Raw genomic sequence first — 12,912 nt, 5'->3', positions numbered from 1 at the left:
ACTGAGAGTTAACAGCCTTATACTCTTAAAACTATTTCAGTTCTGTGCACAATTTTGCCAATATTTAATTAAAGTAGCCTCAAAATTGAATCAATAAGGAAGAAAAATGATTTATTCACTCCTGATCTGATCTGATGATTTAATAACTTGCAATAATTTACTCAATCCATGTTTGATTTTACTTTAATCATTCATTGGAGGGCTTTTTTTGGCCCAGGACACACATACCTCTGCTTTTCAAATAAGATCTAAACAGTCAATGCAAGTACAAGTAGATACAAAATACATGTAGAAATATGATTAATTTGAATTATATTGGTCCACTTTTAAAAATGTTGTCCCCCTGACTCTTACACTCTCTGAAATGTTGCATCTGGTAGCAGCAAGTACACGAGTCTTTACACCGATTCAGTACCAAGTAATTCATTCATTTCAGCCATTAGCAAAATGGCAAATTAGATAACATTCTGTAGCATTCATTCTGTGAATGTGTTTATGTTTTACAAAGGATTTAACCTGAGCCATGCCACACAACGATAGCAATAATTTCACATCCATACAGGGCTTGTGAAATACAGCTGTTAATTTTTTTTTAAACACAATGGTATCGGATCAGTACTCTGTATCAGTTGATATGCAAGTTAAGGAAATGGAATCACAGCATCTCTAGATACAATGTAAGCTTATAAATGTGGCACTGAAGGCACCGCCCATAGAGGGAGAGAAGATGGGAAAATACGTATGACAGAGTTGACTGCACCATCCAAACTGCCGCATTGATTTCAGTATTTCATATATAGAACTCCAAAGTCAAGACTCATGTATAAAACTTTGTTTATTCCTTCTGATTTTTGGCATCAATCTAGCATGTACCTCATGGATTCACTGACATCATAACACAAATTTATACAATCTTCCATCTCAACCAGGTGGTGTCTGGGTGTTTAAACAACAGTGGTGCTCGGTTTACAAATGAAACTTAACTTAAAAACTTAAAACAATTTTTCAAAATGTCCTTTTAAACATAACCTAAATACACAAAAAATCAAGAATCAGAAACATCTGCTCATATACCATAGGAAGCATTTCTGATGCAGTGCATTTGGAGAAACAGCTGGCACTGAGGTAAAACGTGTTAAATTAATTATAGCCAACTTAGTTCCTCCTACGGTACAACAGTGTGATCTATCCTGGGGCGGTCAGGTAGCCCAATTCCACCACAGCAACTTTATATTAATCTCATTATGAGTGTGTGAAGCATTACTGTCTGAAATGTGAGATGATGATCACCTTTCGTCTTTTATTTTGGAAAATAAGTAGAGGTTATTTGGACTAGGTTCACAGACCTGTTTTGTTGTTTACAACTGATTCTTTCAAAAGAACAAATCTTTTGGGTGAACAAACTGAAATGAATCATATCCTGTAACAATTCATTAGTTTCTCCTTCAGTTGCAAGCCTGGTGCAGGGACTTTTAAATCTTGACACCTTCTGTGGTGAAACCTGCAATATGAAAAATGGGTGGCTGAACCAGAGACTGTCTCAGATCCTTTGACTGCGAGGGAACAGTGCACGCTCAAAGCTCTGAATAAGTTGCTTGGGCTCACCTCTTTCCCACCCTATCATGTCTTGAAGTCTCAAAGCAAGGAGGTTAAAAAGAGAAGTCACAGCTTCATATTGCATCATATCACTGGGGTACAACACATGCACAGTGAAAGCTGGTCTGCAGTTGCTGAGAGGCTCAATAGCTGGCACACTGTCATAGAACATGGGGGATGATTTATTTAGTTCACTGAGGGGTCCGCAATCAGCCTTGAGTTGGAATATATTACTGAAAAGGTCCTTAATAAAAAACCATAAACAAATACTTCCTAAATCAGTGGTTCCCAACTGGTGGGTCGCGGTCCAAAAGTGGGTCACAAGTCCATTCTGAATGGACCGCAAGTGACTCACAAATGTGTAAACTTTGCTTTATTTTTAAGTACAGTGAATTCAGGCACAGAGCTTTTATTTTGGAGTGCCATTTCCTGCTGTAGACTGAGTGACTAATGGACAGCTACTTAACAGAGACAGCAAACCAGCTTGACGACATGGCCAAACAAAAGCATGACGTTAAATTTTAACTGTGTGGACCTTGAACTAATGACTGAGGTGAAATCTGGACCCCGTGATTGGACCAGTTGGGAACCACTGCTCTAAGTGAAAACTTTCTATTGTATGTCAACCCCCATCTGTTCAAGCACACCAAAAAAGCACCTTAGTGGACACCATCCCTTTATTTCTAGCACTATCTGCTGCAACCCTTCCAACATTGCAGTTCCAGTAACACTGTGCATGTTATATACCCCGTAACTCCCATAGAGTCAAAGACCATGTCCCAGCTGTCACTGAATAGCCTTCTCTCAAAGTAGGAAGTACTACCAAATGTATATCTAATAATTAGGTGCTGCGAACAGACTGTAAAAATAATGGATGTAGCTACCATGAAGTCACCCATTGGTTTGTGGAGAGCTGTTTTGAAGCCTTGAGTTCAGCATTTTGCTGTCACCATGTTGGTTTTTTGATGCCAGAGTGACCACATTTGGATCTGTCTCAGAAACCTCACAGACAGCCTGTCACTCAAAGCAGCCTGCCCTTAAATATGTTACTTTAAGCCTTGATAAAAGGTAAAAGGGTGAGTTAAATAAAAATTCAGTCTGCTTACAATTGTCATGAATGTTAAAATTAGCTCTTGAGACCAAAACTGTTTTTGTACCAGGCTGTAAATGTGTTTATTTCTGCTGCAAAGTGGGGCATTTTAACATGAGGGGTCTATAGGAATTGACTCGCTTCTGGAGCCAGCCTCTAGTGGTCATTAGAGGAACTGCAGTTTTTGGCATGCTGAGTTTGCCCCATGTTTCAGCCCCAGTGTTGCCACTTGGCTATACATGATAGGGTACGACTTTGGCTTTCAGTTCTCAGTTCACTAGTCGTTGAACTGGACTGAACATTCAGCAGGTGTTTCAGTTCAGCAAGTGGGACTACGGGTGATTAGAGCTCCAGTGACCAATTTAGTGAAGAAATCTATTTGATGGACAGATCCTTGTGAGTCACTACACTGAGAAGAACTTCTTTGCCCGTCACTAGTTGACAGTAACCTCAGGGACTTTTGACAATGTAGTGGTTAGAGAACATTAAAAATAAAAGTGTGCATTGTTTCCAAGCTGTCCCGAGCAGTATGTGCCGACACAAGGCCCTTATGTTTCTGCACAGAGGGAAGCCCTGACTTCATCTCAGCACTGTGTTTGACTTTTGAAACCGCTCCTCCTGAGAGAGGGACTGCAGTGCTGGTTGTGATGAGCCATTGTGACCCTGTGAAGTCATCAGTTTGTCAGAGGCATTTGAGCAGGAAACAACATTCCCACTGAGTCTGCTGTTCATCCTCACAGCTGGCCTCCTACAAATAAGAGCACTTCTCTGTGTGGTGTATTTGCATTGATTTTAAACTCAGAGTCTGGCTTTTTTCGTCGTCCCTCTCCCGTTCCATTTGGGGATCCTGATGAGCAGTAAACCTACAGCTGCGAGAGCGAGCACCACTCCCAGACTGGGGGGGCCACAAGGGCTGAACTCCTGGGCCAGACCAGACAGGAGAGGGGCCAGGACTCGACCGACGGCCGTAACTGACTGCCCAGCTCCGATCAGAGTCCCGCTGGCCTGGACCCCTCCTCTCTGCAGCTCCAGGTCTGTGATACATGTCCGTCCAATAGTGGTGGAAATGGCAAAGAAGGTGGAGGTGAGCAGCACCTGCGACACACTGGGCGCTGCAGCGTACAGGAAGATGAGTGTACAAGTGAGAACTGTGGAGTGGAGCAGCAGAGCGGGCATGTTGTTCCCATAGAGCTTGGTGACGGGACCCACCAGGAACCCAGCCAGGGCCCCTAGGGTGCTGCTGTAGCTGATCAGATACCCCGTCACCTTTGGTTTGAGTGAGAATCGCTCCTCCATGGCCAGAGAGAAGTTACTGTAGTAGAGCATGATAGCAATCGCCATCAGAAGCCGCACCAGGAAGAGGTCCCACATGTCAGAGGAGGCCACCATGTGGATTTTGGAGCCCACTGAGGACAGCTGTCTCCAGGCAGGCTGGAGCAGAGACACCTCCCTCCACCTGAGTCCACCTCGGTGCTTCCCTGGAGCTCCGGAGCCTGGCTCAGTCTCTGCTGCCAACACTGGGTGGTGACTGTTGGCATGAGAGCCATTTTGAACTGACTTACTACAGTTGTTGTCATGACAACCTTTACTTACATCGTTGCTAGAGTTAGTGTCATTACGCTGAATAAGCGTCTCGCTCCATGGCAGCATCCACACAAGCCCTGCAATGATAAACACATGTCACATTAAGATTTCAAATACAGTTAAACCAGTTGTTTCTCTCCATTGTCCACCCACCTGCATTAGTGAGGAAGATAACCGCACAGGTGAAGGAGGAGGTGTAAAAGCCGCCCTCGTGCTCCGTGAGGTAGCCACCGACCACAGGACCCAGGATGAAGCCAACACTGGAGGCTGCATTGAAGTGTCCCATCACCAGAGGGCGCTCTGACTCAGACACCAGGTCAGACAGCAGGGCTCTGCAGATGGACAGGGAGTGCTTGAACAGCCCTGAGACAGAAAACAGTCGAGGTAGTGAGAATGAGGAGCTGACTGATCCTCCCTTTAGTCATGATTTCTTTTTACCCAAGAGCAAAGACACAGAGGCCTTGAACTTGAATGAGGAATTTACCTCAGAGTGAAAATTAAGCAGGTATCTAATTATCAACACAACTTAACTCTTCCTTAAATTTAACCAGGAGAACTTGTAGTGAAGTCCGTTTTTTTTTTTTCACATTACATTTTATAAGCCCACCAAACAACCATAAATAACTCAAAAAAACATATTGGTGAATTTAGCAACAAATAAATAAAAAAATCAAATATAAATTACATATTTAAAAAAAATACATTAAAAGAAATTAATAGTAAAGAAAATAACAATAATAATGGGGTAAATATTCTGATTTGGATCTATCAATCACTAATTATTTGGAAAGACACTTGTTTATGCTGTACAAGCTGTTAAAGTAATACTTCACCTCCGAAATGTCAGTTTGTATACCAGTTACTCACTCCGTGTTACATTAAATTTGTGAGAAAAATTTAGTTTTTCTTGCATGGCTCCACAGTAAATGAAGAATCCAAAAACTGATAAAATTCTTGATGAATTAAAGTAAAATGAGGCTGCATTTACCAACAGTAAAATTATATCAAAACATTCATTTACAAACTCCAACACAACTCGTGCAGTATAATCAAAGTCTCATTGATCCAGTTGTATGCTCACTACTTCCCAAACAGACGGCCCTGTCCATCACGGAACTGAACTGACAGTAAAACTTATCCATGCTCTCTTCAAAGCCAGAATCCACTGACAAACCTGCTGGTGCTGGTCTACCACTGCCTTGATCAGTTAGTTTGTGTAGATCCCAATGCAGACCAAAGATTTGCGATGAGATGAGTTGAAACAGACAACTACTTGCAATGCTCCATTCTGCAATGTTCTAAAAACCTGCCAGTTCATGCAACTAGATCAGACAGTATATCATCTCTATGCAACAGCTCTCTGTACTTCTGTTCTGATTTCCAGCTTTTCAGGATTATTGTGTGGCTGAATATAATTTCTTCTTAAAATATGAATGAGGATAGTGATAATGAGATACTGGCTACAGCTGCATTTGTAGTGATGAAATGGTGAAAGACAGAAACAACTCAGATGGACTGTATTCATGATAAATACACCCAATAATATATGTAAGCAGTGCCAATTAGTTTACCATGAGAATGTGTCCGTGTGAGAGCACACACAGCGAGCAGCAGCAGTGACCCACCGTTTGACACTGGCCAACGTGAGGACAGAAACAGAGAGCTTGGCAGGGACAGGGCATTTACATTCTCAAACCAGCTGCCAGCAATTTGACCAGCTGAGTTGCAGGTGACACCATCAGCTGGCTCGAGTCGAGCTGAGACGGCCAGTTCACACCGCTGCAACTTTTCTCTGCAATGTTCTAAAATGTTTCTGTCTCATTGTGAATCTTTGGTCTGAACTGGGCTTTATTGAGTGACTGCTGAATCAGAATTAACACTTTTAAAACACCAGTCACACAATGACACAAACTAACAGGCTGGGGATTGATTGTCAGAAAGGGCACGAGTTGTGTGAGAGTTTATAAACGCATTTTTTGATATAGTTTAGCTGTTGTTAAACGCGGACCCCGATGAGTTCATTTCATCAAGAATTTTCTCAGTTTCTGGATTATTCCTTCACGGTAGAGGCATGCAAGAAAAATACAATTTTCTTCACAAATTCAAAGTAACATATGGAGAGTAACTGATATTCAACTGGTCATTTGGGGGGTGAAATATTCCTTTAAGCAACATTTGAAAATACATTTCTATTGACGTCACTAGATTTTTTCACATTGATTTATCATGGTAGAAAAATGACGTGTATTCACAACATTTATGATAAGTTAAATGGACTTAAATTATCTTTAATTTTATTATTTGCACCACTGATTTTCCCTATTCTAATTTGTCAAAATGTGCTCTGACTTACCCACAGGTATCCGTGCGAGTACGAACAAAGCAATGCTGGTGGACATTCCGAGCAGGCCGTAGCCCAGAGCGCTTAGCAGCAGACAGGTCAGCAGAGAGTACCGCCGTCCCACCACATCACTCCAGCTGCCCTGCCAATCACACACAGGTAATGACACACAATCCAAACTGAGACGGAACCAAATTTTCCATTCTGTAAAAAGGACATTTAGAGGAGAGATTATGGCTCTTTGTACAGTCCTTTGAAACATCTGGACGGGTGGAGTTGAGGCCTAAACATGAAGCCTAATTCACTGATCTGGGATTAAGGACAAATCCTGACAAATGGAGACAAGCAGAAAAAAGTATCTCTGTTCACAAGGAGTGTACGGAAATAGTAAAGTGAAGCAGAAATCCCCAAACCCCAAGTTCCCTCTCTAACAAGGAGCCCAGGCTGTTAATACAAATCTTTATTAGATTCTCACCCTCTCTCTCTGTCACACACACACACATACACATACATGTACGCACGCACTCACACACACCTGATGGAATAATGAAATTAGGACCAATTGAGTTTGCTGTGTTCCTGGTGCAGCCTGGTGGGATTATCATAGAGACCCAGCTGTTCACGTATCCTTACGTTTATCAGGATTCAGCCGGTCTGCACGCGGGAACCAACAGATGACTCCTTATCTGTTTTAATTTGTCGCATGACCCCTGAGAATTAAACCAATTTTCAGGAGCTGTGGGCGGCAGGAGAAAGACGTGGAGAGCTGAGAATCTTGCTTCAGATGACGTGCTTATTGTGGAGTGCCGTGCATTTCTGAGTAGCTTCTTAACAGTTGGGACGTAATTTTAATCATCAAGGCTTTCATTTGTCATCCAAAGAGTAGTTCATTGAATAATGTCTCCTCGGTGTCCAGTCAGGGGGTGTTCAAGGGTAAAAAATGAATTCATGTGTAAAAAGAGGGATTTTTGTGCATCTGCAGATATCCAGGAGTAGCTTGTGTGTGTGAATGTGCACAGACAGGGCGTATTGTTCGACCGCAACCAACCTAAAACAGCCAGTGTTTATTGTTTTCATGAAATACCAGAGATGACATGGAATGCAACCACTTTGGCCACTAACTGTGAGCATGCCTCGAGCAGGAGAGGCTGAGTGGAGGTTAGAGACAGAGATGGAGGTCTAGGTTTTTAGAGAGAGAAACAAAGTGGAGACTTACAACTATTGTGCTTGAGAAGAGCTGTAAGATCCCGTATGTCGATCCTGCAACAGATTCATATTTGTTTTAGTTTATATTTGTAATATAAAGCACAGAATACACACGAGAACACACGATACAACACTAGTATTAAAAAAAAAACCCTAACGACTTGCACACAGTGCTGTAACAGAAAAAGTCACTGAAGACATGCCTACAGTCACATGTATGGCGGGGTTGTTGCTGGACTTAATGCCGTAACAGCCACAGGTCAAAGAGCAGTTGATTTTTTTCCTCTGTTTCATCTGTGCAGCTTTGGGTTGAAACTCTGACTGCAGATCTGTTTTTCTTTTTCATAGCTTTGGTGCATTTGTAGATCCAATCTAGACATTTTAGTTTAGAAATACTCAATCAATCCATCCATCCATCCATCCGTTTTCATCCGCTTATCCAGGGCCAGGTCACGGGGCCAGCAGGCCAAGCAAAGCACACCAGACATCCCTCTCCCCAGCAACACTTTCCAGCTCCTCCTGGGGGACCCCAAGGTGTTCCCAGGCCAGATGAGATATGTAATCCCTCCAGTATGTTCTGGGTCTGCCCCGGGGCCTCCTACCAGCGGGATGCGCCCGAAACACCTCTAACAGGAGGCGCCCAGGAGGCATCCTGATCAGATGCCCGAACCACCTTAACTGGCCCCTTTCAACATGAAGGAGCAGCGGCTCTACTCCGAGCTTCCTGTGGATGTCCGAGCTCCTTACCCTATCTCAAAGGCTGAGCCCAGGCACCCCACAGAGGAAACTCATTTCGGCCACTTGAATCCACAAACTTATTCTTTCAGTCACTACCCAGAGCTCATGATGTCACATACACATAGGCCCAAAATACACACATATGCACAGACAGGACCTATACACATGCATTAAATGGAGACATGTCAGAGCGAGGGGCTACCCATGGACAGGTGCCCCAACCAGTTGGGGGTTTGGTGCCCTACTCAAGGGCACCTCAGCAGTGCCAAGGAAGTGAACTGGCACCTCTCCAGCTTCCAATCCAAACTCAATACTTGAACTTGACTTGAACCTGCAACCCTCCAGTTCCAAAGCCAAGTCCCTATGGACTGAGCTCCTGCCACCCAATCTGTGTCTCTATACTAAAATGACACTGTTGACACAAAGGACACAACGTTCCATTTCTACATTAATTAATAAACAGTTAGGTTAATGGCACATTAACTACGCTTGGTGCTCTGCTGCTTCATCTCCTAAGACAGTGTGCCCAGACTACGCCCTGCTGCTCTGAGAGTGTGGTGCTCTGAATAACAAAATGGTGCATTCCAACAAATTTAGGAACAGTTAAATAGATATTTCCACAGTACTGTTGGAAACATATGTGGTGCACATCGTAGATGTTTTGTTAACAGTTATGTGTCCTTAACAGTCATTCTCTTCAAAAAACAACAGACTTTTTATAAAACCTTTTGAAGGTACAGTTCACCCCCAAATCAAAAGTAGATATTTTCTCTCTTACCTGTAGTTCTATTTATCAACCTAACTTGCTTTGGTTTGAGTTGTCTCGTGTTGCAAGCGGGTCCATGTCATTGGTCCAACAGCCCATTGGTCCAACATCCCATTAGTCCGATGGTCCGCAGTGCTGAAAGGCTTCCGGCGGGCGTATTTCTACCTTGATGGTGCGCCGTGACCAGCTCTGAGTCAGCTGGGAAAGTCTTGAGGCGAAGCAAGCTCACAGTTTATGAGTTTGTCCCACACCATGATCTTTTCCTGACCCTAACCAAGTGGTTTTTGTGCCTAAACCTAACCAGACCTTAACCACAGGGCATCATGATGATTTCGGAACGGACTTCGGAACAATGGGTTTAATATGGTTGGAACAATGGGTTGTCGGACCAATGGGCTGTTGGACCAATGGGCAGTTCCCGTTGCAAGCGTGCATCTGCTCATGGAGGCTTGTGCTTGTGACAGTGTGACGTAAACGTCAATGGCGTCCTTCTCAGCTGAGCTGTAATGTTAGCTATCTCAGTGGTGCTAGATGAGCTAGCAGTAGATGCATGCTTCCTTACTCGCCTTGATACAGTTGGTGGGTGTAGTTCAGTAGAAAGAAACAGGTCCTTTATGAAACTGCTCACAACAAGGTTTGTGGTTTATCTCAAGTGATCAAGTCATGATTTCTGGAAAAAGACATTGTTGTTGTGTTTTTCAAATGTATTTTTTTGGCGCTCTGTGCACCACAAGCTGAGTGCCATCTAGTTCCATTATATCAGAGAGAAGGCAGACATCTCTACGGCTGATATCTCCAACGCTCTGCAACTCACACCAGAACTATCAAAGGGTGATAAACAGCACTACAGGTAAGAGTTACAATATGTGTTTTTGATCTTGGGGTGAACTTTCCCTTTAACTCTGACAAAGAGGTAATTATTTGGTCACAAGACTCCTCAGAGCTTGCTGCCTAATTATGCCTGACCCTGGAGTACATCTGCTATGATGTAACTTAAATAGATTACAACTTACCTACAATACCAGCCACAGTGGGACTTGCTCCGAGAGCTTTCACATGGTGGCTCAGCAGCGGGATGATCATGCTCACCCCAAACAAGTCCTTAAGTAAACAAGGAAGTGAAGGAGAAAGAATGCAGGGATGAGCCCAGAGGTGTCAAGCTTTCATCATCATTATTATCACGACTCTATCTTTAAACAGAAGGGGACACGTAACCTAATGTCCAGTACTGAACTAAGAGAATTTAAGGTCAGCTGCAGCCTCAGACTCTCATCAGTCGTCGTGTTTATCTGCATGCTGAGACGAGCTCAGTTCCTGCCAGCTCTTGATTGAAGTCACACAGCAGATCATACAGTGTCCCAGCACCACTTGTTACAGTAATTGCTTAACTTTCAGTAACAGTACTGTCCTCAGCAGGTTATGTCAGCTCCCATGCCAAAAATCTGATCTGACTGGATTCCTTTAGTCACCTGTATTTATTCATTTAGCCAGGAGGAATGTGTGCTCTCAAAACAACTTGGATATTTGGATTCTCATCATTTGTTGTTTATGACATAATTTCTAGCATGGGGTGTTTTTAGATTCAAAGTACCACCTGTCCTCTTTGCAACATATTTTACTGACAGTATTGTTTTGAAGAGGCGACCCTCGACACACTCAAAGGTGTCAGAACAACCTGCTTTGGTCTTACATAGCTGCCTTATTCAGTAGCTACATATCTGATTAATCTAGGGTGACATTTCAAAATAGCTACACACCCCAAATGTATTTCTATGCATAAATAATATGTATTTATTTTTATTTTGAGTGGCTAGAAAGTAAAGAAAACACTTTCCAAGATGCCACATCAGTACAATGTATGCTTATAATCCTCTATGGTGAGTTTATACATGACTTATATATATGTAGTTTACATATACATTACACTTTAAAGTACTTAATGGGTTTTACATTTCAATAGCTATGACATAAGTCTATATTTGCAGATATCACATTTAAATTGAACATGTTCTAATGCAGTTTTAATACCAAATATAGGCTAAAATTTTCCAAACCATGGTTGAATATTTAATATGTTACTGCAGGTAAGCATGACAGGTGAGTGTTTTAGGGGTAGGATTTAGGTTAAAGGCAACATAGGCTATGACACGTGTGCATATGCTGCTGAAGACATCAATACACCCAACAAAAGGTACAATAAGCGAATAAAGAGGTCAAGGTTACTGTAAACCATCATTACTTTGAGTTTTGTTAACTTAAACTGACGTGAAAATTTAAGAATTGGCCTGTATTTTTATTTTAACCACGTGCAAACACCTTAAAGACACATTGTCTACAGTTTAAAGATGACACACACGTCTAATGTCTGTATTGTGAAATGTTTGTCACATCATAGTTGGGAGTTATGAAATCATGACCGTGAACAGTTCACTCATTCATGTATACTCTAGGCTACTCACCATGAAGCCCACCACGTAGATACATTGTATAATCCTCGTCCGTCCTCTTGGTTTCTGAAATAAGGTGCTACATTTCTGGTTGTTCATCCTCCCGCTGTGACAACACTGCTGCAGCCAAAGCGGAAGCGCTCATCCGCTCCACTGTGAATGGTCCCGACCGAGAGCACGGCTCGGTCCCCGGCGGAGGGCTCACGGGCGCGGGGTGAAGAGACACGTCTCGGTAAACCGTCGGCACAGAAGCAGCGGGTGTAAAAAGTGACGGGTTACAAAGAGAGAATATCCGTTCAGCGATGAAGCCGACTGTTCAAGTAGTGGCTGGTTTCTCAGGTGTTGAACTGCCATGTTGTTTGATCCGACCTCCCCCGCGGCTGCTCTGACAGTTGGTATTGTCCGCTGACGTCACAGAAGCGAATCAATAAATTTTAATTCATAAACAGATGGTGTAGTGACTACAAGATGTGAGGAACAAAAACAATTACGAAGACTTTAAAGTAAATGTACATCCTTTAAAATAATTAAACTCTAGGTCTTAATTTAAATTGAGTTTTACTACCTCTGATATGTTGTTGTCTCCCTGAAAAATTATTGTCTACCTCTTTGTTATAAATAACGTTTTGATTTTTATAAAAAAAAAAATCAGAAACAGATGAGCTGATTTTATTTATTTACATTTTTAATTTATGTTTTAGATTTAAAAATTTACATTAATTTATTATGTAATATGTACTATATTACGTTATGATATAGCATATTATCATGTGCATATATCATGTAGCCTAAATATAACCGAATAAGTTGCAATTTTTACTACTATGTAATATAATATATGTATATATATAATATAATATAATTTTACACAAATAGTGTAGAAACACGTATTTAAGTATTTATTTTACAATAGAAAAAAACATTACGATAAACTAAACAAAGTCAACAAAAGTAGCAGTAAAGAAAGAAGTAGGCTAAAAAAAAAAAGGAAAACTAAATTATATTAACAGGGAAAATATTTTTTTTTTTATCTATACACATACATATTAAAATTCTTTTTATTATTTATGTACTGTAGCTTCAATTTATTTTATTTTTTTTTCTAAATATTTGTATGTAATATTATCAGCACACTTTTATTATG

General features: G+C 41.7%; 1 protein-coding gene across 1 annotated transcript; it reads right to left on the bottom strand.

The window, feature by feature from the left end:
- Positions 1-78: 78 nt before the first annotated feature.
- Positions 79-12,157, bottom strand: mfsd9 (major facilitator superfamily domain containing 9). Its single transcript, XM_049594536.1, has 6 exons — positions 11,781-12,157; positions 10,335-10,422; positions 7,828-7,871; positions 6,624-6,753; positions 4,424-4,633; positions 79-4,347 (listed from the first exon to the last, which is right to left on the bottom strand). Exons 1-6 carry the CDS (start codon positions 11,865-11,867, stop codon positions 3,485-3,487), a joined length of 1,422 nt encoding a protein of 473 aa, XP_049450493.1. The 5' UTR covers positions 11,868-12,157; the 3' UTR covers positions 79-3,484.
- Positions 12,158-12,912: the final 755 nt, after the last annotated feature.

Source organism: Epinephelus fuscoguttatus, linkage group LG13, assembly GCF_011397635.1.
Source record: "Epinephelus fuscoguttatus linkage group LG13, E.fuscoguttatus.final_Chr_v1".
NCBI lineage: Eukaryota > Metazoa > Chordata > Actinopteri > Perciformes > Serranidae > Epinephelus > Epinephelus fuscoguttatus.
This window is presented reverse-complemented; position numbering and strand designations above follow the sequence as displayed.